At 50.1% G+C, this 24218-nt stretch overlaps 12 protein-coding genes across 12 annotated transcripts; 8 read left to right on the top strand and 4 right to left on the bottom strand.

Annotated features, from left to right (window-relative positions):
* Nucleotides 1–131: 131 nt before the first annotated feature.
* On the top strand, nt 132–2230 carry EJ05DRAFT_474663 (uncharacterized protein). The gene is made up of 2 exons (XM_033743645.1): nt 132–326; nt 379–2230. The coding sequence occupies exons 1-2, from the start codon at nt 259–261 to the stop codon at nt 1931–1933; spliced, it is 1623 nt and encodes a 540-aa protein (XP_033602019.1). The 5' UTR covers nt 132–258; the 3' UTR covers nt 1934–2230.
* Nucleotides 2231–2565: 335 nt separating this feature from the next.
* On the top strand, nt 2566–3632 carry EJ05DRAFT_492317 (homoprotocatechuate catabolism bifunctional isomerase/decarboxylase; the record flags this gene model as incomplete). The annotated part of the gene is made up of 4 exons (XM_033746027.1): nt 2566–2578; nt 2652–2890; nt 2948–3363; nt 3425–3632. 4 exons carry the CDS (start codon nt 2566–2568, stop codon nt 3630–3632), a joined length of 876 nt encoding a protein of 291 aa, XP_033602018.1.
* Nucleotides 3633–4076: 444 nt separating this feature from the next.
* On the top strand, nt 4077–5683 carry EJ05DRAFT_302431 (uncharacterized protein). The gene is made up of 3 exons (XM_033740611.1): nt 4077–4924; nt 4980–5211; nt 5259–5683. The coding sequence occupies exons 1-3, from the start codon at nt 4243–4245 to the stop codon at nt 5428–5430; spliced, it is 1086 nt and encodes a 361-aa protein (XP_033602017.1). The 5' UTR covers nt 4077–4242; the 3' UTR covers nt 5431–5683.
* Nucleotides 5684–5917: 234 nt separating this feature from the next.
* Nucleotides 5918–6450, bottom strand: EJ05DRAFT_498778 (uncharacterized protein; the record flags this gene model as incomplete). Its single annotated transcript, XM_033746736.1, has 2 exons — nt 5918–6051; nt 6102–6450. 2 exons carry the CDS (start codon nt 6448–6450, stop codon nt 5918–5920), a joined length of 483 nt encoding a protein of 160 aa, XP_033602016.1.
* Nucleotides 6451–8337: 1887 nt separating this feature from the next.
* On the top strand, nt 8338–8997 carry EJ05DRAFT_484509 (uncharacterized protein; the record flags this gene model as incomplete). Its single annotated transcript, XM_033745351.1, has 1 exon — nt 8338–8997. The coding sequence occupies one exon, from the start codon at nt 8338–8340 to the stop codon at nt 8995–8997; it is 660 nt and encodes a 219-aa protein (XP_033602015.1).
* Nucleotides 8998–10866: 1869 nt separating this feature from the next.
* On the bottom strand, nt 10867–11809 carry EJ05DRAFT_509301 (uncharacterized protein; the record flags this gene model as incomplete). The annotated part of the gene is made up of 2 exons (XM_033748084.1): nt 11112–11809; nt 10867–11064 (listed from the first exon to the last, which is right to left on the bottom strand). Exons 1-2 carry the CDS (start codon nt 11637–11639, stop codon nt 10867–10869), a joined length of 726 nt encoding a protein of 241 aa, XP_033602014.1. The 5' UTR covers nt 11640–11809.
* A 430-nt stretch (nt 11810–12239) lies between these two features.
* Nucleotides 12240–15133, top strand: EJ05DRAFT_302375 (uncharacterized protein). The gene is made up of 2 exons (XM_033740610.1): nt 12240–12522; nt 12614–15133. The coding sequence occupies exons 1-2, from the start codon at nt 12460–12462 to the stop codon at nt 15104–15106; spliced, it is 2556 nt and encodes an 851-aa protein (XP_033602013.1). The 5' UTR covers nt 12240–12459; the 3' UTR covers nt 15107–15133.
* A 384-nt stretch (nt 15134–15517) lies between these two features.
* Nucleotides 15518–16340, bottom strand: EJ05DRAFT_509299 (uncharacterized protein). Its single transcript, XM_033748083.1, has 2 exons — nt 16023–16340; nt 15518–15966 (listed from the first exon to the last, which is right to left on the bottom strand). Exons 1-2 carry the CDS (start codon nt 16041–16043, stop codon nt 15613–15615), a joined length of 375 nt encoding a protein of 124 aa, XP_033602012.1. The 5' UTR covers nt 16044–16340; the 3' UTR covers nt 15518–15612.
* A 132-nt stretch (nt 16341–16472) lies between these two features.
* On the top strand, nt 16473–18614 carry EJ05DRAFT_498773 (Mpp10 protein; the record flags this gene model as incomplete). The annotated part of the gene is made up of 1 exon (XM_033746735.1): nt 16473–18614. The coding sequence occupies one exon, from the start codon at nt 16473–16475 to the stop codon at nt 18612–18614; it is 2142 nt and encodes a 713-aa protein (XP_033602011.1).
* A 13-nt stretch (nt 18615–18627) lies between these two features.
* EJ05DRAFT_474657 (uncharacterized protein) lies at nt 18628–21407 on the bottom strand. The gene has a single exon (XM_033743644.1). It carries the CDS (start codon nt 21282–21284, stop codon nt 18678–18680), a length of 2607 nt encoding a protein of 868 aa, XP_033602010.1. The 5' UTR covers nt 21285–21407; the 3' UTR covers nt 18628–18677.
* A 115-nt stretch (nt 21408–21522) lies between these two features.
* Nucleotides 21523–22640, top strand: EJ05DRAFT_474656 (uncharacterized protein). Its single transcript, XM_033743643.1, has one exon. The coding sequence runs from the start codon at nt 21561–21563 to the stop codon at nt 22179–22181; it is 621 nt and encodes a 206-aa protein (XP_033602009.1). The 5' UTR covers nt 21523–21560; the 3' UTR covers nt 22182–22640.
* Nucleotides 22641–22697: 57 nt separating this feature from the next.
* On the top strand, nt 22698–24030 carry EJ05DRAFT_492313 (DNA glycosylase; the record flags this gene model as incomplete). Its single annotated transcript, XM_033746026.1, has 3 exons — nt 22698–22729; nt 22775–22920; nt 23024–24030. 3 exons carry the CDS (start codon nt 22698–22700, stop codon nt 24028–24030), a joined length of 1185 nt encoding a protein of 394 aa, XP_033602008.1.
* Nucleotides 24031–24218: the final 188 nt, after the last annotated feature.

Raw genomic sequence — 24218 nt, 5'->3', positions numbered from 1 at the left:
CGCCTTATGAAGTGCGTAGCTGAACGGCACGACGCCTAGAACCGTTTCGCTGGAACGAGGGCGCTTATGCAAGCGCAGGGTTAGGTACAGATCAGCTTCTGCCTGATGCATGCGCCTGCACTATGTGTTGTCTTCCTTATATTGGAGGCCCTGGTGTATATAAGTGATATTGCTCAAGGCAACATTGGATATGCACTCGATCTTTCGCCATCGCCAGGTTCCAGGAATTTATGCCGATCCAGGGAAACCAACACTACAATGGGGAAAAAGAGTAAGACGAAGAGCGCAAATTGGCCTGCCGTCGAAGACAACCGGCCTCTGGTCTCGTGAGTGACCTCTGTTTGGGCACGTCGCAACCACGCTAATTCCATAGGACAGACCATATGAAGGAGCCTCCTGTACCCTAACTCTTGGAGATGATGCACAGCGTTTTAATATCCCGCAAAATTTGCTCCAACAATTTCCCAAATTCGCCGAGCTCGCAAGCAATGGACACGTATCGTCCATGCGCCTTTCAGACGTCGATGACGGCGTTGCTCACACATTGGTCCACTTTCTCTTCACTAGGCAATATCAAACTCTTCGACAAGTGGGCATATCTACGGAAACAGAGAATTTGATCGAGTATGACCGAAGTATCAAGGCATTGTGTGCAGCTACTGCGTACGAGCTTGCTGATTTGGCATACACAAGCAAGAAGCAGGCAGAATACTACGGTACAACTATACCCATAAATTTGATGATCCAGGTTGGCAACTTAACCTTCATGAAGCTAGCCTCCTCCAAAGCGTGGTTCCTAGAGCATTTGAGAAGCAATCTTAGCAAAGCACTCCAGGCGGACGTACAATTATTTGCGCAACATGAGTTTATGGATTCCCTGACTGACCTTGAGTTCACAAAGGCGATTTTCGGACTCATAGTAGAGCTGCTTATTGACTTCAAGCGTGCTTCGAGTAGCCCTGTGAGAGAGACTGATCTCCCCATGGAGGAAGATTCTGCTCGGCAACCACGGGTTGAAGAGTGCTGGGGGACTGTCGACGAGCCAGTTAACAGGTCAGTACTCAGTTCTGAGCCTGAGCCTGGTTCAATTCATGAGGCGATTTCTGATATTGGGCCTACCTCCGATCCTGAGCTGGTCCTTGAGGAGGTTCAGCTAATTCCCGAGCCTGAGCCAGCACCAGAACCTGAGTCAATACCAGGGTCCCATTCAAGCACGGCCAGGCCTGCAGACGACTCTGTATGGCTACGCAAGTCTGAGCCAGCTCTAGAGTGCGAAGTTCCTACAGATCGTGACGTTGCTCTAGAGGTGGCTTTGGCACCTGAAGCGGTGGATGAGGTTGAACCTAAAGCTTGCGAGGAAGGAGACGGCTGGGGTGATACGTGGGCGTGGGGTCGTACAACCACGACCAAGAAGAAGACGAACAAGGGAAAGAAGATGTATGAGCCAGCTCTAGAGTGCGAAGTTCCTACAGAGTATGACGGTGCCCCGGAGGTGGCCTTGGCACCTAAAGCGGTGGATGAGGTTGAACCTAAAGCTTGCGAGGAAGGAGACGGCTGGGGTGATACGTGGGCGTGGGGTCGTATAACCACGACCAAGAAGAAGACGAACAAGGGAAAGAAGATGTATGAATCAGCTCAAGAGTGCGAAGTTCCTACAACGTGCGAAGTTCCTACAGATTGTGACGTTGCCCCGGAAGTGGCCTTGGCATCTGAAGCGGTGGATGAGGTTAAACCTACGACTAAAGCAAAGAAGAAAAAGGGAAAGAAGGGAAAGAGTAAGCCGGTCGAAGCGGATCCCGACACAGAAAAGCTGATGAAAGAGACACAGCCTCCAGTCCCCGCTGTCGACGTAGCCTGTCCCGATAAACTATCTATTGAAGAACTGTTTGGTTATTGGGGTCTGCCTCTTGTAAGTGCCATAGAGCAGGCATGAACTTAGACGCTCTGCGAACGGTCCGAAGAATAGCATTTCCTCCTTCTCGATTGTTCGAGTACTTGACAAAGTGATGGAGTATAGCACAAGTGCAGGACAGCTCCAACTGTGTGGAGCACATACAGCACGGTAAAGTGCTTCGTAGCTGGGCAAAATGTGGATGCGTATAGCCAGGTTGGTGCAATGGTCTGGGCAACGGGAATTTGTAGTCGCCTCTGTAGCATCTTCGTCTAGAAAGGAAATCTGTGGAGAATAAAGTGATGGAACCCGTATTGAATGGTGATACCACAATATAACAATACACTCGCTACGAAGGCCACACTACCTAAGTAGACAATTGCCGCCCGGAGAACCGCGTGGTCCCTGGTTCGTACACGTGGCCCGTGCAGTGGGAAGCTGTGGGGGTGGGGCACTTCGGCATTTGAACCCCCCATCCTTCTGCGGACAATCCGAGAACAGATCTTTACGCGTCGTAGAAATCTCTATTCCATATCGAAAAATCCATGATCAACTGCAGAAGTCACTTGCTGCCACTCATATCTTCGTCGGGCTTCATATCGAGACGCACCAGAACTGTTCACGAACTTTCGTGTGCGTTTACATCTGCAAGATTCTTCTCCAGAACTCCCGTCATGGCCTGGCAACGTATGTTTGCTGTGCAGCTAGCTTTGCGATGGCTCGACATCGGACCTTGGAGCCAGTCACTGATGATGTGCAGGGCTCCTTCGCTTCCACCCAAGATCCGACCGAAGCAAAACCTTGATCGGCCAACCATTCGATGCTGAGCGAGATATAGGGCTAGCTGTATCAAAGAATGAGGTCGTGCAAGTAAGAATCTGGAGCGGGTCGTCAGTGCTTTCTCCGGGCCAAGAGACTACTGAAGAAGCTGTTGTTGGGCAATTGCTTAGTCCCTTAGCACAAGAGGAGGTTGGCACGATTCGCTGCATTGGTCTCAACGTAGGTTATTCACCCCTATTTCATGGATATGAATTTTGAGACTTATAAAATATATAGTATAAGCAACACGCAGAGGAAGCCGGAATGACCATTCCAACCGTGCCTACAGTCTTCATGAAGCCATCTACCGCTCTCTCCAATCCTTACCCAACCCAGCTCACGACCCTCCCACACGAAACTCAGAGCACCATGACGGGCGATTACGAGTCTGAACTCACAATCATAATCTCCAAATCATGTAAAAATGTGTCGGAGGCAGATGCTATGAATTACGTCCTCGGATACACGGCCGCCAATGATGTGTCTAGTCGCAGTGCGCAATTTGCTACAACACAATGGAGTTACTCGAAAGGATTTGATGAGAGTTGCCCAATTGGCCCTGTAGTGGTCAGTAAAGATCTAGTTCCCGATCCAGCGAAGTTACATTTGAGGGGACTACATAATGGTAAAGTTGTGCAAGACTGTGGTATCAAGTATGCTTCTCTCAATAGTGCTTTCCGCACAAGATTATTCAAACTAATACGCTCTGTTCAGTGACCTCATTTTTTCGATCCCCAAGCTTGTCTCGTTCTTATCTCAGGGGACCACGCTTCCAGCTGGGACTATCGTCATTACCGGTACTCCGGCTGGCGTCGGAGCAATGCGGAGTCCGAAGATAACGCTGAAGCATGGCGACGAGTTTGGTGTTGAGATCCTGCCCTATATTGGGACGCTTGTAAACAAGTTTGTTAATGAGGTATAAGCAGCTAAGCATAACACCCAGGTTGCGGGTACACTAATCCATTGCTAAACAATAGTGTGTGTGACTGCCCTCAGACTGAATCACTTATTTTCTTGCTAGTGATGTCTCCTGTGCGTTTGGAAGTGCACATTTTCTTGATAACCCATAAAAGATCGATACAAGTAACCACTCTGGACTGGCAACAAGAAGGATCTTGAATCAGGGGAATGTGTACTACATGTCCACCGTTGAAAGCTAAGGTCGAGCGAATCACGGGTACCCGAGGGCTGTAAGGACATCCATATCAGTACCCGAGGTCACTACCTTTAGCACATACACTACGGCAACAAGACCTGTCAACTCGACTACAGGCGTTACCCCATGTCACAACACAAATCGAAAGGTTGGCTAAACCATCAATCCCGCTGTCTAGTCTCACGATAGCTCCACAAATATGCCTATCGCATTGGCAAGCGGAACATTTCCGAAGCAATCGGCAGGTTATCTGAGTCGTATATATCTTCTCAATCCTCGCTGAAAGATGTATACCTAAAGCAAGGCTTTTACTTCAAAACCACCATAGATACACCCTCAGTGTAATTCGACAACCCTGAACACCTCACTAGACATAATGTCCCTTGAAGCTGCGATCCCACCCCATCTCCGCACCACACGCTCCCAACCCCTCAACACTCCACCATCCTACACACCTCCCGTTCCAGCTTATACTGCCCGCTTCCCTCAATCTACAAAGCATCTCGTCATCGCCATTTACGGCGCCCAAACAAAATCCCTCCCTGCCTCCTCCCTCCACCCTCTCCTCAAATTCATCCGTTCCACCCTTACTTCCGCCCCGGAACATTGGGATACCGCCTCTAGCACCGACAGTCTCGGCTATCAAACCCACGTCGTCATCGCATACTGGCACAGCAGCACCGCGCACGCTGCATGGTCTGCAGCGAGCGGCTTCGAGGCGTGGTGGGCCGACCTGCAACCCGGTCCAGTCGGCTGGTTCAAAGAGGTCTTCACCCCACCGATTGACCGTGTCGAGACTGTGTTTTCGGACCGCGTAGTGCCTGAGGGCGTGGCGCATATGCGCGAGGACATGAGTGGGGAGATGCGCGAGCATGTGTATTGGGGCAGTATGCGTGACCGGATGCCCGTGGCACAGACGGATGCGTTGGAAGGGGAGGTGCGAAAGGGGGATGGACATATGGGAGAGGCGGATGGTGATGTAGACACGGCTGAGAGGCGGGTCCGGGTCCGGGGCCAGAGAAATCTGTGCGTGATACGATCCGGGCAGGATTGGTCTGGTGAGTCGAAAGGCTGGGGTGTGAATCTTGCCTGATATGCTGATCGTTCGGGTAGATACGAGGCCTGAGGAGCGCAAGCTGTATCTCGAGACTATGCATCCTGTGCTCGAGAAGGGGATGTGGTTTCTGCGCGACGAAGGAGGTGAGATTGGATGTCTTGAAAACAGGCTGATGACTGTGCTCGACCCGGAGAAGTTGACTACGGGGACGGATAAGACATTTGGACTGGGATATTTTGACAGTATGGAAAGTCTGGAGAAGTGGAGTCGGGAGCATCCGACGCATATGTGAGTGAGAAAGAGATCTGCAACGAAATCGGCTAACTGGTTGACAGGGAGATATTTGGAGGGTTTCTTAAGTATGTAAAGCAATTGGACAACGATTATACCCTGAGGCTGTTCAATGAGGTTCTGGTGTTGCAGCAGGAGCAACAAGATTTTGAGTATATTGGGTGTCATCCGAAGACTGGAATGTTGAGTGTTGGTCCGGAGTCCTGGATATTATGAGCTCTCAAATAGGTGATGTCAGAGCTGTCGTCTGGAAAAAGGGTTGACGACACAACTCTACATGGTGAACAACTTGGTAGTCTGTTATGTTCTTTGTGCAGACCAGTGGATAGGTTGCGAGATAAAGAAATCACCAGGGACATTATCTCGTGGCATTACTCATGGTCCTCGTTTCTAGCTAATAAGGTCGTGAACAAACACACTGGTAGGCCCGTGAAACATCCGATGCAAGAGGTATACTGCTCAGAACAGACTCTATCACTGCTTGTGACAGGACTTTGCACGATGCACTTATAACGAGTCCGAAACCAGCTTCATGGATACGAGAGGGAGCCAGCCATATGTATCGGCATGATATGTCTAAAAAGACTGCGAATTCGAAAATAAGCAATTGACAATATATCTATTCATACACCGGTCGTTTATATATTGTACATAAAAGCAGGTCTTAAGAGTCAGATAATCATACAAAGTCCACCACAGTAATTTAGCAGTTGAAACCACAGTCGAAGTCTTGAGTGCCCGATGTTCCGTCCACCTTTCCAACTGAACATCCTTGGCCTTTGCCATCTTCGAAGCCAAAAGTATATGGTCCCTCAGGACTTGGGTACGTGCAATGCCCTAAGAGTGATCAGTGAAACCCAAGACAGAGTATACAGGCAGCTGCTTACAAGACTTAGAGTCATTCGCAATTTGACACTCAACGCCGTGTGGGAAGTCTCCTCGTTGGCATGTAAGAGTGCCCGGGTATTTCTCCAAGTCTGGATCATCGACGTTGGCGACGTATGTAGAGCAGTCATCGCCGACATCCTCGCCGCTGCCGTCTCTCATGGTCATCCTGAAGTAGGGATAGTAGTCCACTCCGTTCTCCAGGCGATCTTGCTTGATGTGAACGCCACACTGGCCGCCCTTGAACGGCGCAGCATCGACTGGGTCGACTTCTTCCTGGGCTACTGGCGCAGCGAAGGTAGAGCTGATGAGAGCAGCTACAGCGACTGAGAGGAACTTCATGTGGTGCATTGTGGTAAAGTTGGGATTGGTCTGTAGTATTGTTGTTTGTCGGGTGGGAATGATAGAGTACTGGGTATTCAAGTTGATTGGGAAAGTGTTGAAGTTGAGCTGAATGAAGCCAGAACTAAGGGTAGCAAGACTCGCATTATATATCTCGAACTCACTAGAAGCCAAACATAACTCTCCAACTCTCCCTGTTACATTATTGCGTGTTTGATTGTGTGAGTGGCTATTTTCAGCACAACCATGATGATGACGAAATACAACACCATGATCACCATCATAACACAACACATTGCTAATTCCATGTCAATGCGGCAGGTTGGATAACAGCTCGGTCATTGGGCTGATCTTCTTCGGAAGATCAAGAAGACACTCAGAGTCATGGACCCCCCAAAAATGTAACTTTTGTTAGAATTCAATAATAGCCCCAGTTTGGATAATAATAACAACAAAGGGAGGGTTTGGTTTGCACTTTGGACTATGTTTTACTTAGCCGACGATCATATATTCAAGAGATAGAGTGGGTCCGCTTATCACTGCCGTAAGACTACCCAGATTCAGTAGATCATCTGACTTAGCGCGGAAGGAGTCCACTGAAGATTAAGAATCTGAAATACGCTGCTGATGCTAACATCATAAGTTGTTGCAAGGCCAAGATGCGAGGTAAACTAAAGCCTTGCAGATCTGTAACGCCACGTCCATGTCAAGCATGTACACTATAACGAGCGTAAGCTGAACCGCTAAGGTCTAAGACTATAGTATGCTTTTAGTTATGTTTGATCAGCGCGGATATGCTAATAAAGGTATCCTTCAGACTAATTATACAAGCAAAAATACAGGACGCAGTCTGAGCCAACGATTGCAGGAATCTGGCCTGAGGAAAACGAATTGACGTCACTGACAGGGCCATCGTGAGATGAATGCTATAGAGATGGGTCTGAGCTAGTAGCAGAAGCTTGGCATAATAAGACAGTGGAGTTGGAACAGGGCTGGAGCTAGGTACTGTTTCGGAACTATCTATTATGTCGAATGTAGGATTCGAGACTCCAGAACCACGAAGGTACTCTGAAGGAATATACGGTTTCGTCGTGATCAAGGGTGGCATATGTTGCGATAGTAGTGCAGCGAAAGAAGAATTCTGTCTTAAGGCCAAATATAGAATTGATGCATTATAATGTGGATATACCAGGCAAAAGGAGCACTTGACCATCGAGCTAATACGCAATCGGTTAAGGAGACCTCTCGCTAAGTGATTCCGAGATCGTTCGATCAACCTTAACGCACCAACCACACCTTGGCAGAACGTCATTTGGGGTCCATTTATGCAGGGGACCGCCAAGCCACAGCCGCCAACCGTTGGATATTGACTCGTAGGCGCGACGATAAACCGTGAAACTCATGACGACCTGAATCAGAGCAGGCCGCCAAGCTCGCTACGCTCAGCTCATCAAGCTCTCTTCGTGATTCTTGCGTACGTCAAGAGTAAGGTTGGCCATCCTGTTAGACCAGGTTGTGCGACCTTGCCCACTAAAGGAATTTCGTGCGAGCATTCTTCTTATGGACCCATTCTAACCGTTAGATCACATACCTCCAACCTCAATGACGAGCGATCGACGAGGAATTTGATCGTCATGTTGGTTGTTGCGGGCTGATGGAGTTCTTCATGCAATGAGGAAGTTTTACTCTTGCTCAGGCCAAAGAGCAGCTGGGGAAAGGGAGATGCCTGATGAAGTATATAAGAGTGACCCGTTGACTGCCATCAGATGAACATTCAGACTCACAACTATCCACTTCGAAGCCAAAACCAAACAAACGAACGAACTATAAACCAACTCTACTACCTTATTGCACATCCCTCTTCACACCATACCACCAAGCATCAATCAGCACAAAATGTTCACTCAAGCCTTCCTTGTCAGCTCCCTAGCCGCGTTCAGTACCGCAGCGGCTCTTCCAAACACTCTCGCACGCCGGGGCGAGTGTGCAGATCGACCAGGCGCCTGGTGCTCCGACTGCGTTGCAGACAACAGTTGCGGCAACATGGCAGTCACGGTAGCGTTCAAGCCCGACAACCTCGAGATTGGAGATATCGACCTGAACAAAGTGACGGACGCAATTGCCGCAAACTGCTACGGAACCGGTATCAGACAGTGCAAGCCATCTGATTACGAGCTTGATACCGTGCTCGAGAATGGCGACAAGGCCACAATCACCATCAACCTCAACTCGAATGGCTACGAGACCTGGGCCGAGAACCTCATGGTCGATGCATTCCGGGCTGCTCTGAAAGGTGCCACGAAGAAGAACACCGTCACAGGCGAAGGCCCGGCGGGCGGCAGCAAGACTGTTGCGACCATCCCTTCCAGCGTCACCATCGCCATGTTTGACAAGCCCGAGTATGCCATCGTCATGGGAATTGCCGTCGAGAAAGACCCGGTGGAGGGTGTTTGCGCGGATATCCTGGGAATTGGATCTGCTGTGGCTGGCCTGGCTGGTACTCCTGGCGCTGTTGTCGGTGCAGGGCTGTCCATCGCAAGTGTTTTCTGCGACTAATTGTGTGGCGAAACCACCTAAGCACCGTAGACATCGTTCGTTGCAACTTCTTTGATTCTGCGATTCTTATAGATGTACAACATCCATGTAAAACAAGTGTAACAGATATATATGAGATATGTTTATTTTTAAGCAATGAAGATCGAAACCTATTTCCCTAAATTGGATCACCTCCTTGTATACCGCGCAGCTTTCGAACCTGTTTTTTTGAATCCACTTACTTCTGTGAAACAATATGAGCTTCGTTCACTCTTACATCGGCGAATGCCTTCTGGGCAACTAAGTGATAGATACGTGACTGTAAAAGAGCCGTCACTTCTGCAAGCATACCCACCCTGGACTCTTGAATTCTGGTACGGCGCCTAATATACGTCGAAATAGGGTTTCATCCAGTAATCTCTGGCACAGGATCCCATTCGAACGAATGTACCACCGGTGAGGATATGTCTGGAGAACTATAAAGCTTGCATGGATGGCAGATAATAGCGAACCCTTCCAGTATATCACTTACAGCGCTCATGCTGTTTTACTCATACATGCTCAGTGCCCGAGTCCTAAGCTCTCTCACTGAATACTGCGGTCAATTGTGGCTTTTGATTGCCAAGTTGCTCCTAGCCTCACTCGCCATGACTGATTACTGATGACCTTTTTGCAATCGTAAGACTTAGGATGGACACATCTTTATGTATTTAGTGGGTAAACTAAAAGATGCGAATGAAGATGTCGGGGTAATTGAACAAGGGTCGATCGTGACATGTTTGCTCACAGTCATGCATTAAAAGTTGTCAATCCGCTTCGTTCTTCGAATTTGATTGAATATCTTGTCCAGAATCACTTCCAGCATTTTGTGCACGTTTAAACTTCGCAGAACCAGCATCTTAGCATTAAATATCCAAGAATATACCTAGAAGGACCACTGTAACTTATTGTTTTCAATCGAGCCTGTACACGCGTAGCGTAGAACAGATGTTGCAACACATTCGCACCGACAACCTTCCCAAGTAGAGCTTTCTCAAAGAAGCGCGCCGAAGCCATTCAATATCTCTGTATAGGGCCCTCATACGACTTGAGCCTTTGATGCAATTTCAGGAAACGTTCTGCCAGATTATAGAGACTGTAAGGACGGTATCTAGGTACATGGCACGCGTGGTATGATGAAACTACGCTTGGATTCACCAGAAAAGTCGTTTTAGTCCCCCTCAATTATGAACTCGTTCGTCTCATCCAGGGAGTAATTTAGCGTAGGATTTGATACTCGATGCAATCGTCGAGTCGTCGGGAAAAGAAGAACTCAGATACGATTGTGGAATCTATAGCAAAATTTGATTTTGTCATTTGCCGCATTGTAATTCTTTTTTCTGCTCGTAACGCCTGCGCCCAGATGCCTAACTCGGTTATATTGCCTCTATGGCTTCGCTGCAGCATAAGCGAAAGTACCGAATCGACTCAGATGGGTAGTCCCGGGGCCTGATGAGAGCAGGTTCTATGGGAAGTGACTCCATTAGAGGAAATATGTTGTCCTTTTCTCAACCTGAAATGACGACACGGGAAAACTGATCTATATTTGAGTAAAGGGATCAGTGGGCAAATTGTCTTCCAGATTCCATACGATTGTGGTTCATGAAGAGAAGTTCATGTGGCGATACACGAAGAACCATATGATACAAATTTGGGCTAGCCCAATGTGAGTATCAGCGCCATGGAGGGGGATGGACTTGGTTCATGCGATTATCTCCCTGCCCTGAATTCATAGCTCTAGTCATGGCCAGTCTCTTGCTGAAAGGACTAAGGCTTCGTTCTTTTCGTAAAGGAGGTGAACTTGGTCGTCGGTCGAAACCATTGCGTAAAGCTGGCCTATCCGGTACAGAGTCACCACCGCGACTGCCATTCGCGTAGACGGGACTGCGTGACCGAGACCGTAACGACGGGCTTCTCCGTGCTCGCAGACCTCGTGGTGTTGAGTGCGAGCGTGATCTTCTCCTTGGCGGTGTCCGACTTCTGCTGGGTGTACGCTCCATATCGTCGTGGATCATCTCCCTCCTTCTGCGCCGGCCCCTGGGTGACGGACTGTATGAGCTGAGTCGCCTTCTGGTGTTGCGGTCGTGATTGCGAACCTCCTTCATGCCGTCAGATACCCGCGAGACTTGCGAGTCTGACGATAAAATACTCGGGCTTCTCCTTCTCTTCCCACCCATCTGTTCATCTCGGCCTAGATGGACATTGGGCATTGTACCCGACAATCTTTTTCGTTTTGACGTATGCTCCGGCGACGGTGACCGCGAACGGTTTGTTGAGATGGTCGAGACAGACGAAGCGCGCGAGGACATTGAACGCGACCGTTTGCGGCGGTGCCTTCGCTCTCTTTCATCTCTGGATCGTTTCCTTGTGCGCTCCAACTCTTTCTTTGCCAGCTGCTCATCAGCCACACCTTTCTTTGGTAGCAGGTCAGCCGGTACGTCGTTGGTCAGCTCTGGGACTAGTGTCGGATTGAAGAGCTGCTGTGTTCGTGACGGTCTTGCTGCATATGGACGCTCTTGAGCCTTTGCAGAACATTCATAGCTAAAGTGGCCTCGTTTTAAGCATTTTTGGCACAGGGTGCTGGGGGCAGCACGCGAGCGGCCTGGAGGACGATATGGCTTCATAAGTGCCGTGCGTGTGTTGTAGAAAAGTTCGTGCTCATGACAGAGTTGACTTCAAGTGACGTAAGTTGACAAGTAGCGAGATCGTACAGTTGATCAGAGCAAAGGCCTTGCGGGCCGACCGTCAGAGTCAGACTTGGAGAGAATGAATTAGCCCTAATAGAACCTGGAACCTGGAACAGCAGAAGGAAGAACGGAGAGGTCTATTTCGCAGACCAATGGGAGGCTGCATCGGCTCAACTTCGGAACAATCGAAATGTCCGGCTGGGCAGATCGAAATCTGTATCCCAAACCGCACCACACATCGATTGAAGGCCCAGTCCTCCATCTTCACTCTGTCCCCCCATCTCGCTTTAACTTCCTAAGGCGACTCTGTCCGTAACATCACACCGAGTATTCTCGTCCAACAAACTATCTGCAGCTGACCTTTCTGGCATCTAAATCGACTCTACGCGCTGTGTGGGTTGCGCGTGTGGCTCGTCGTCTGTTAAAGTCAGCCCTGCGCCCTGAGAACCTTCCCACAACTTTCCATCCCTCTCTGTCTGCCCGTCCACCGACCCCTCAACCTCTGCACACAACGTCGCACCAACAACGACCACGGCCTATGTGTCAGTTCAATCATGTCCAGCTCTGTGGCTCTAGCCCTCGACGCTTTCCTTGAGCAGCCTCTCTCCTGAGAATCGATCTTCAACCAACTCTTCATTTCTTACTCTCGTTGCGCCCGCGCCGCGCCTTCTTGCGACAGGTCACTCTACGATTACACAACGACTATTGTAGACTATCCTTCGTTGCGCTCGTATAGGCACGAGACTTACATTTCAACATGGCTTCCATGGCTTCGCCACCTGTCGAGCAACAGGCTCTCAATAAGCCTTCCTTTGCGAAAGTGAGTTCGTGTCGTTGTAATCTCTTTGACGTAGCTTTCTTTCTCGAGCCGCGTTCAGGCAGATTTTTTCTCCGGATCTGACCTGCTGTAGGTTGCATCGTCATCTTACAAACCTCATATCACAAAAGAAATTAATGCAACCACGACATCTGACCCTCAACACGCGATTTCCTCTTCTGCCACACACGCTGTCACTACCACTCCTCAAGATGAAGTAGATCCAACAGACTCGACCGAGAGCCCAAGCGAACGTCGACAGACTATTCTTGCCAAACCTGAAGACTTTGAGCTTCATAGCGAGCAATGGTCAACAACAGGTAACTCAATTGCCACCACCTCCATTGTACAGCGCCGCATCGATCCTAGCCAACCTGCGAGATCTATGAGCGGCAGACAGCCGACTGTTGAAGAAGTCTCTACTCGACTTTCATCATCTGGCGATTCAGCAAAACCGCCAAGCCTGGATGGCAAGAGCGTAGCTTCCGGCACTACCTTTGCCCTTGATGAAAAAGAGTCCCTTCGACCCGATGATAGCGCAAGCCTCAGAGCTGCTGATGAAGATGGCAATTCTCCTCCCGGATCTACTGCTGCGGACTCGAGGATGGGGTCGGATGTGGGTGCAGCGAGGGCCTTCAGCGAGCAGTTGCGCGAAATCGGAACGCTCGGTCCTGCAGCACTTCGTGGAGCACCACCAGGAAGACTGCCTCCTGGAATTGTGCCTAATGGTACGCAGTTTGTGAATAGTCGCCCTCTCAGCGCGGCTGCGCCGTCAGTATCTGCACATATGACCTTGAATAACGGCTTGCGTGCGGATTACGGTCATACAGGTCCACTACCAGACGAAAAGCTTCTGGAAGCTTTAGAATCTCAACGTGATCGCGTTTGGGTCCTGAAGCTAGAGCAAGACCTGATCGATTTCGTCAAGGATCCGAAGGAATGCCAGCTGTCTCTACCGAGTTGCAATGCTTTCTATCGGATGCTTGCACATAAGCTTGCAGACTACTACATTCTTGCTCACACAGTTGACGAGTCAATGACCGGCGTAAGGGTCTCGAAGACTGAATACTGCAGGATTCCACCGCCTCTATTGAGTTTCTCATCCAACAATGGAGTCGTAAATACCCCGCCGATTGATGCACCGACACGTAAAATAATGCGGCGTGGTGAAGACGGAAAAGCAACGTCTGGTACGAACACTACAGCAAACTCTGATGGGCCCTCAAACGCGACCTCAGTGGGAAGCGATGGAGACAGCGATGGGAAAGGCAAACAACCGTCGTCGCATGAAGTCAGAATGGCAAAATATAATGAAGTGAGACAGCGCATATTTGGCCAAGCGGCTGATGCTGTTGAACAAGCCGAAGGCGTGAAGGCTGACGAGAATGATACCTCGCGCTCCAGCTCCGCATCTGGGAAGAAGACGAAAAAGAAGAGTCGCAACTATGACGATGAAGAATTTGAGTCACGTGCTCATTTTAATGCCTATCCACCACAGGCATACCCTGCAGCGGCCTCCTATCAACCAGACAGCAGCAGCATACTTTACGGACAATATGCTTCCAACGGTATACCGCAGCATCAATATTCTATGATGCCCCAACATGTGCAGCAGCCTATGACCTACGAAAATGGCTATCAAATGCAGCAGGAGGCCTCTCAGCCATATGTCTGGCAGGGCCAAGTCTATCAACAGGGTCAGCCTTTAAACTATGGTGTTAGTCAACCGATGGGCTACGACCTGAGTGCAGAATTCCAAAGGGGTATGCAATCCTTTCAGTCGGCACCTAACATCACGCCACAGATGCCGAAAGCTAGCCCGGTCCTTATGGGCGGATATCAAGCTCATCATGCACTTCAGCATCATCCACAGCAGTCCATGGCCCAGAACTGGACGACAATGCCACATCAGTCAAGCTATCAGCCCTCCCAGAACCAATATCAGCCACAAGGATCTCCCATGAATCAGGCGAGCTACCAAAGCAACTATGCGTATGGACAGCTGCCTGCACCTTCTCTCGCCAACGGAAAGCAAAATAAAAATCAGCACCCGCTCCCTGGCAGCTACAACCGTAATCAATTCAACCCTCAGATCCAAGCATTCATCCCTGGGGGCAGAGCTTCTTTCTCAATGCAAGCTCAGCACGCTCAGATGACACCACCTGCAATGCATAGCTATCCGAGCCAGTCGTATGCGATGTCTTCACAAGGTCATGTGGCACGACCAAGTCCTCCTCAGTCTCAGCAGTCAAGTGCATTCGCTTCACCGCATTTCCTGCAAAATATTCCTAGCACGGTGAAACCAAGCAATGGCAGTCGGCCTAGCATGCTACCGCAGCCTGCATCAACCTCGTCCATGACACAAGCGTCCAATGTCCCTACTGGACCAAACCATAGTGCTCAGTCGCTCACATCGAATGAGAGTAGTATTGCAAAATGGGGCACACCTTCCCATCTGCCACCAAAGCCACCACCGCCCGCTTCGATCCCACCACCCAAGTTCTCTTTACCTGGGCAAAATCACCCTGCCGCTGCACGACTTCCGGCACCAGCTCCTGTAGCTACAGCTACAGGCCGACATCACTGAGCGTCTGATGCTTTCGAATTGGACTACCACATGAGTAGATTATTAATGGAGTTGTCAATACACGGCGTCCGGGACTGGGACAGCATCCATCGCATGGCCCAAAAGTAACTCGATTTCGCTGCATTTCTGGCGCTGATGACACCGGAACTGGCCTCGTGTGGTTAGAATGGGTAAATTACCCGGGCTACCCTTAGTTAGTTGATACGAGTTTTCTTCACTTTTCTTCATGCACGATTGCGAATCATTCCATGGATATCGATACCCGGGAAAAACTACATATGCAATTCGTACTGCGTCATTTATTCCATCTCCTGCACACCTACCTAAGTGATTCTGCATATCGCCATGTGTGACCTGGTTATAGCTGTGATGAATACTATAATTGCATGTTAAGCAATGATGAAGACACTTGTGCAGATAATGATGTATAGCTAAATTTGTGAAGACTTCACTGCATTGCTGACCCCTAATTGTAAAGTTGCGAGAATCCACTGCCCCTTTCATCCTCACTTCGTAGCCTTCTCCACGACCTCACCCGCCTTCTTCTCCGTACTCGCCTTCACCCTGCTCCATAATCGAGCCACATCCTCCTCGAGCCCCTGTCTGAGTAGTGCCCAGTCTTTCTCTTGTGCCCACCGCACGGCCTTCTCCAGTTCGCGGTTCCAACCGTCCTTCGCTTGTTCCACGACACCTACCTGGACTTCTCGCCGCGTGGGTAGTTCAATTTCGGGTTGTGGGTCGACAATGTTGTAGAGTACAAGGCGTTGCTGCCGGAGAAGTTCGCGTTGGCGCGCGCGGGTCTGTGTATGAAGCGCGGACGCGAGATAAAGAATTGAGGTCGTGAGGGTTACACCACCGAGCTATACAACTATGGTTAGACCTCGATCTTCTCGAGGTTTGAGGGACATGAACGTACGAAGCCTGTTGTGAAGCCCATAGCGTGAGAGAAGGGTCTTTTCCCTTCGATGCTCGATTTAGGGTGCAGTAAGCGGCAATACTTTTGGCCAATTGTCTCTATGCGAGCAACCAGACGCTGGTGGCTATGCGGGTCATCAAGTAGAGCAGGTCAAAGTCGTATATGGAGCTGTAGAATAAAGTGCGGCTATCCATCGCCGTCGAGGACGACTGAGCTCTTGGGCGGCGCACGGGCATTTCTCGGCGGTACTTCAAAATTTCCGCCATGAACTTTTTCCCAGCTCGTCTACATGTTAATACAATACACTTTCGACGAATTTTACGACCGGGACACTTTCGAGAAATTGCTCAGCTTGCACATAGCTGGGCTCTGTAATCTACAAAACTCATGCCGGCCCCATCCTTTTCCCCGCCCACATCAACATCCTCCCACACCCTGTCTGCCGCAACCATGGACATCCGTAGCCCGCTCGCCGATGTACTGCTCACCACTCTCTCCCAGCAACCTCTTGAATTCCTACAGCCGCACAAAAATTTACACGCGTCTGCACTTGCGCTCGCGAAGCAATTGCTTGATCCACTAGCTTCAGGTGTTACTGCGGCGCAAGAGCAACGCCAGAATGAGATGCGTAAAAAGAGGAAGAGGGGCGAGAATGGTAGTACAGAGGATATGTTGCGGATGAAAAAGGTATATGTGGAGGGATTTAAGTGTGAGCAAGTGTGGGAGCAGGCGAGGAGGGTCATCGATGCTACACAGGAGGAGGTTGTCAGGGCGTTGGCTGAGCAGAATTTGGACGCCGATGGGGCGGTAAATTCAGTTTCAGAAGATCAGGATGATGATGGCGAAGAAGATGGTTCTGATCGCGAGGATTTTATTGACGAGCTTGGGGATGGTGAACAGGAACAGGAGGAAGAAGTCCTTGCCTCGGATGCTGGAGATCTAATCGATGGTTCCAACGAAAGCGACGAGGAAAACATGGACGGAATGGAAGGACTCGAGAACGGTCTATCAGACGAAGAAGACGTAGATGACACACCAGCGGAAGAATTTGTATCGGACAAATTTGGACTGAACGATGGCTTCTTTTCGATAGACACTTTCAATAAGCAGTCACAACTCATGGAACAGCAAAATCCACAAGAAGACGACGAGGACGAAGAGATCGATTTCTTTGCTGACCCGCTTGCTGGAGGGAACGTGTCTCTTACGAATGGTGTTATGAAACTTGACGATGACGGGGACGACGAAGACGAGGGTGCTCCAGCTTTCGGTAACATGAACCTTGATGCTCCTGAAGGAGCAAGCGATATGGACGACGATGATGAGGATATGGATGCAGGAGACATTAATGGTCTTACTAATGCTAATAATATCCTGTATGCCGATTTCTTTGCTCCTCCGGCCTCCAAGAAAGGGGGCAAAAACAAGAAAAAACGTGGTCGGCCAAATCCGCACAATTTCCCTGCCAAGGAGGGGGCTGGCTCTATCACGGATGGTACGACAGCAGAGAATGATCAAGCTGATATCGAACGCGCTATGGCCGATGTTCATCGTGATCTCTTCTCAGATGAAGACGACGAAGGCGAAGAATCGGAGCTCGAAGAGCTGGATCCTGGCGACCCAGTATCACGCCGTTCCACCCATGAGCGACGGCAAGCTAAAATCGCCGAAGAAATTCGCAAACTGGAAGCCGAAAACGTCGCAAAACGTTCCTGGACACTGTCAGGTGAAGCTCGTGCGACTGATCGCCCAATAAATTCCCTACTCGAAGAAGATCTCGACTTCGAGCGAGCTGGCAAGCCCGTGCCCGTAATCACCGCCGAAGTATCTGAAGATATTGAGGCGCTGATCAAGCGCCGCATCCTATCCTCAGAATTCGACGAACTCATACGTCGCAGACCCGATGACCTCGCTACAGGCCCCAAACGCCGAGGACTGGTGGATCTTCCGGACACAAAGAGCGCAAAAGGCCTCGGCGAAATCTACGAGGAAGAACATCTCGCCAAGACAGACCCGGCATATGTATCCGCCGCCGATGCAAAAATCGAAGCTGCACATGACGAGATCAGCAATCTATGGAATAGTGTAAGTCGCAGCCTGGATGCTCTGTGTAGCTACCACTACCGGCCCAAGCCCGCCGCTCCCTCGCTCGAGATCCGTGTCGACGCGCCTGCGCTATCCTTGGAAGACGCGCGGCCGACGGCAGGTACGGACATGGGCTCCGCAAGTCAGCTCGCACCACAGGAAGTCTACAAGCCTGGGCAGGAGAAGATTGGTGGCGAGATTGTCACGCGGGGCGGGATGCCTGTTGCACAAGAGGAGATGGAACGGGAAGACAAGGCAAGGCGGCGGAGGCGGGCGAAGGAGAGGGCGAAGAAGGAAAAGGCGAATGAGGCGGTTGTCATGGTAGGGCGGGACGGGAAGGAGGTTGTGAAGAAAGCAGGAAAGAAGGAGCAGGAGAAGGAGGTCGTAGGAGCTCTGAAGAGGGGTGGCGTCAAGATTATTGGGAAGAAAGGTGAACTGACTAACGTGGATGGGAGCCAGGTCAAGGGCAATGATACGAGGCGGACTGCGGGGGCGTTCAGGCTATGAGATAATTCAGGTGTGATTCATATTTGACAAAAGTGTGTCTATGTCCGCTGTACACATATACTATTATACACTATCAAATGATCTCGGCACTGACACGTCCGACTCAAACGCTTCCTGATGTTCACCTGTCGACAAGCTATCATGCCTGTTAAAGTAAGTCCCGGCAACCTCAGCGAAGTCTTCAACATGATATCCCTCGTCATCTAGATTTTTGTCACTTGGTCGCTGATCACTTGGTTTTTCGTCACCTAGGTTCTTGTCTCCTTCCACACATTCAGAAGGCACCGATATCTGCACGCTGCTCATATCTAGGACAGGTCTCGGCTTCTGGGTCGCAGTATTGTCCAACGCTTTCATAAGCGCCGGACGATCACGAATTTTCTTCATGACAAGCCACAGCGCAAACGACATATGCTCATTGTCCAACTTGTCATCGGCCTCGCCCAGCCGAAGCATGTGCGCCGCGGCCTCTGCGTTTTGCAGCGCCGCGTAGCCTGTCGCAAGCGTGCTCCAGGTCACGGCCGTAGGCTCCAAGCCACGGTCCTTGATCATCTCTCTCAGTTTCTCTGCAACGGCGGGCTGGCCGTGTTGCATAAAGCCGTTGATGAGTATGTTCCAGCTGACGATGTCTGCTTTTGCAGGGCGCAAGTGGCGGCCTAGGCTTTTTATGTATAGGTTGGCAGACGGGATCTCGGCAGACATGTCTTGGATGATGGATGGGGCTTGTTTGAGGAGGCCTGGGTGGCGGCACCAGGCATGCATGTACGCGTTGTGTGCGTGTGGTGTTTCGATCAGGGGGGCAAGATCCTGGTTTGCAGTGGTGATGGCGGCGCGGAAGTCGAGGTAGCGACTGTAAAGCCATTTTTCAGCAGATGGGTCATTTGCGGTCTCACCAAGGCGCGCAAGAAGCATTATCAAGATGACAGGTTTGGGCGCTTGTTGGTCCTGCGTGTTCTCATATTCTTTGTCGCCGATGAAGCCGAGAGTTTTAAGTGGGGACAAGTGGAAGAATTTACGATATTCTTCCACCAGGACTTTGAAAATCCCGGGAGTTTTCCAGATCCTGTGATATCGAAAAAGGTAGTGAAAGTACTCGATAGCAGTCTGCACGTTACCCGACTTTCGAGCCTCTTTCGCACAGACTTGTACTATGCCGTCGTGAAGATCCTTGCGATCGGACAGGTTGCACCCTCTGAGAACAATGCCATACGTGCAATCATCTGGTTCGATGCCGTGGTCCCTAATCATGTTGAAAGTTTCCAATGCCGTTGCAAGACCATCGGGGATATTAGTGCTCTGCTGATACCTTTCGAAAGGGCCTCGAGCTTTCTCTGCAGCCCGGATGGCCTGCAGCATGATGTTATTATAATACATTATATTGTGCTTCAGCTCGTACTGTTCGAGCAAAGCCACAATTTCAGAAATGGACTCGTATCGATCCTCCAACGACAGAGGAAGATGTTTGACTACAAACGAACAGGATTGAAGAATCCAGGGGTTTCGTTTGTCCAAACCTGCGTCAAACGCCCTTTTCAGGGCACCCATACATTGTGGAACATGACCGAGAAGCGCATGTTCTTTCGCCAGCCTGAGTTGCATATTGGGATACTGAGGGATATATTTGGAATCCGGCCCATCATAAAGTTTCTGAGCTTGTTCCTCAGATGACAATAAGTCTAGAAGAAATAATAGGTTGGGATGCATGCGATAAGGCAGAAGTTGACATTGTTTCCATAGTGTCCAGAACGTCGGAATGAATCTCTCATCATGAGCATGGCCTTGTACTTGGCGAGCTCTTTCGACTCTTGCGATGTACCAAATGGCATCCGCAATGACATGAGCGGGAGCTCTAGAATTGCTTGCGGTCCACATTTCGAGCAATTGCATTGCTCGCGGAATGTCATCATAGAGCAGCCACAAAAGGAGCTCGACAACTTCCGCATTGCTATAGCCGTTAGCTGCTTTCCAATTTACAACCAAAGTATGCCATCTCCCAGCAAAAGTTTCACGGTCTGGCTCGCCTTCCCACAGAAGCTGCACCCACTGCTTAACCTTGGGGTGGAATTCGGGAGAAGTTACGAATGGGCGGTCCAGGGGCCAAGGATCCCAGATCGAATTCAAGGCCCCATATCCTTTAGTCCATCTCCAGCTGTAACCGTCCTTGAGATTGTATTTGAGACGCAGCTCTTCGGTCGTTCCTCCTTTCGAAAGTATTTCAATGCATTCACGCCACAAGCGTTGCCTATCCGAGAGGAATGGAATCGAAGTTCGTGATTGTCCGGGCCTGAGCCCCTCTTCAAAAGTAGCTCGTCGTTTCATCACAGTCGCCTTCTGATTGCCTATAGGCGATACTCCAGTGAACGTACGTCTGATCTTCGAAGAAACATCAGAATGTGTGTATCGTCTCGCGGGAGCATTTGTCAGAGAACGACAGAATGTTCTGCGCATGAATGTGGAAATATTAATGAAGCTTGAAGCAGCTGCATTCCGCTGTGACTGGTGGTGCGGCTGGATTGGACCATTTTCGTGTTGACAATTATCGATGTTGCGTCGTATGGAAGATCTGGGAGTCGATGGACGTCCCAAAGTGAGTCGGGGAGCAAGGAATGATACAGTCTGCAAGTCATGGCCACAAAGACTGGACACTGCTGGAACAGGACCTCGGGGCATGAGGTACGGACAGAGAAGGTCGGTGTCGCATTTGTGTATATACAAAGTAGTCTACCACGATCACTATAGCATGGTAGATGTTGTGAATAGAGGTTAGAATGTTGCGTCGCGAGCGCATTGCAGTGTTCAAAGGTAACGCAGCAGAGGTTTTGAAGCGCTGAACTTTCGAGTCGCGTGCACGGGCCAGCGAGCACCGCGGCACGAAACTCTTCTCCAGTCATGTTAGACCTAATTCAAGCTCCTCCACTGCCAAAACTCGACGAACCTTGATGCAAAATGTCGTCGATCTCCACACTCGACGCTGCTGCCCAAGAACGAAAAGCCCGACTAGCCAAATTAGGATCTTTGAAGCGTAAGCAACCTAGCGATGAGCGCGGTGACGAAGATGGGACCTCAACTGCTCTGACTGGGACTGTGTCAGGAGCACTAAGCTCAACAAGCAGCTATCTGTCAGGTCGGAACTACGACCCCGAGATACGAGGCCCAAAATTAGGATTTGAATTCAATCCTGCTGGTGACAACATCACGTTGGAGCAACAAGCTGCAGCGCTTGCAGAGCAAACGAGAGCTGCGGCTGAGGCCGAGGAGCAGGCTGGTCAACCGCTCGATCTCTTCAAACTCCAGCCGAAGAAGCCAAACTGGGACCTGAAGCGGGATCTGGACAAAAAACTCGAAGTACTGAACACAAGAACCGACAACGCGATTGCAAGACTGGTAAAGGAAAGGATTGAGGCTTCGAAGAAGGCCAAAGCTGTCAAAAGTGCGGACGGAGACGAAGACGTCGGAATGGAAGGGAACGTCTTGGTAGAAGCGATGCATATGCGTGAGAGGGAAGAAGAGGAGGAGGCGAAGCGCGAGCGTGAGGCTGAAGAGGCTGAGGAGGCCGATCCTACTTGAGAAAAGATAACGTCCCAATGAATACAGTCGAGCTCTGTCTGGAGGACAATTACTGGGCGTCCAGGGCAATATCACATCGAGCGGAGATCACGAGTCTAGCATATGTTCAGCCAAGGACCTCAATCCCACACGCCTAATTGGCACGACTGAGCACGCGAGCGCGAGGCCAGTCCGCGGCAAGAGTCCGTTACCCATCAATGGGACGGGAAAACGTGGGTCATACAAACTGTCAAATTATTGGGTGTAGAAAGTAGGAGTAGGCACCAGTGTTCTGGATGACTCTGGCATGTGTCGGTCATGAAGAGTAATTATTTCGAACAGGAGCATTACATCTCATCGAGAAAAGGAATGGCCAGCTAGTTCGTAAAGACTACCAATAAGTGCCAGCACTTATATCAAGCTGTATTTTTAAAATGCCCACACAAATAGCTCATACCTAAAGCATACCGTTACATGCCACGCTGGATTGAGTATCTAACGCTGTCACGTGATTTCGCGAGACCGTGTTAGATTTCCATGTCGGCTTTTAACGCGACACCCGTGCATTGGTGATTGCGTGCGTCATACCCGTCTTACTTGCAGGCGGCCTCAAGCTTCCTGAGTCCCGCGTCTCTCTCGTCGCATGAACGTCTGCATGCCTCATCAACTTCTACAACAACTCTCTTTAATAATCCCTGGCTATTTCCGGATTCGTGCTGCAACCATGTCAACTCGTCGCTCAGCTCGTCTCTCGACGAATGTGATCAAATCAGCGGACGACTTGCCCGTAGAAGACATAGTCTTGAGGTCGAAGACTGATCGGGCCTCAATGAAGAAGGCTGCGTCAAGCAAGAAGCGTAAAGACTCTTCAAGTATACCTACTGGATATGTGAAGTCGGAATTAGCAGCTGAATTAACGCCCAATCCAAAACGTAGGCGTACTGTGAAAGAGTCACCATCAAAGCCACCACCTCCTACGCCAACTCTGTCAAATGTGCATTTTATGGCCGCTGGTGCTCTTCCCACCGTCAATCAAAGCAGTAGTAGCCTGCAACCGCGACCGGCCGATCCGCACGCCGCGAATGCTCCCCTTTCGACTCCCCGTGGTTCACGAGTTGTTGCTTACTCAAATACGACGCCAGTGAAGTGGTCAGTCCCTCTACCGACACCGACATCTTCAACAGAAACGCTGCTTGCAGAAGGTTGCAAGCATCTGATTGAGATTGACCCAAGACTGAGAACGATCATCGAACGTAATCACTGCAAAATATTCAGTCCAGATGGACTGAAGGAGGTGATTGACCCTTTCATGAGCCTTGCAAGTGGTATCATTGGCCAGCAAGTCTCTGGGGCAGCAGCCTCATCGATTCGCAAGAAATTCGTCCTTCTCTTTGATGCCAATCCTCCCAAGGACTACTTTCCATCGCCGGAAGCTATAGCCAAGACCTCAATCGAGAAGCTCCGTACTGCAGGGCTGTCGCAACGGAAGGCCGAGTACATCCAGGGTCTTGCTGAGAAATTCAACAGCGGCGAGCTCAGTGCGCAGAAATTGGTCTCGGCTACAGATCAAGAAGTCATGCACATGCTTGTTACAGTCCGCGGTATCGGACCATGGAGTGCTGAGATGTTCGCAACATTTGCTCTGAAGCGCATGGATGTTTTCAGTACTGGAGACTTGGGCATACAAAGAGGAATGGCAGTACTTGCAGGACGAGATGTTAATAAGCTTCGCACGAAAGGTGGGAAATGGAAGTACATGACAGAGAAGGAGATGGTAGAGATGAGCTCCAAGTTCGCTCCGTACAGAAGCCTTTTCATGTGGTACATGTGGAGGCTATCGGACACCAATACCGATGTCTTGACCACTTGAATAAGGTATGGGATCATACCTGGTATGCAGCAGATCTGACTGGGTTGACACCTATACGCAATGACCAGACAATCGGGACCATGTTGTGCGTACATATGAATTTATCTTACGCGACATCAGGGAGAACGAAGTGCAACGATCAACTTGGCAGACGCTCCCGCAGCCAGTCTCAAGATCCGATGGATAAG

This window comes from Pseudovirgaria hyperparasitica, assembly GCF_010093815.1.
Source record: "Pseudovirgaria hyperparasitica strain CBS 121739 unplaced genomic scaffold EJ05scaffold_5, whole genome shotgun sequence".
In the NCBI taxonomy this organism is placed as follows: Eukaryota; Fungi; Ascomycota; class Dothideomycetes; order Acrospermales; family Acrospermaceae; genus Pseudovirgaria; species Pseudovirgaria hyperparasitica.
This window is presented reverse-complemented; position numbering and strand designations above follow the sequence as displayed.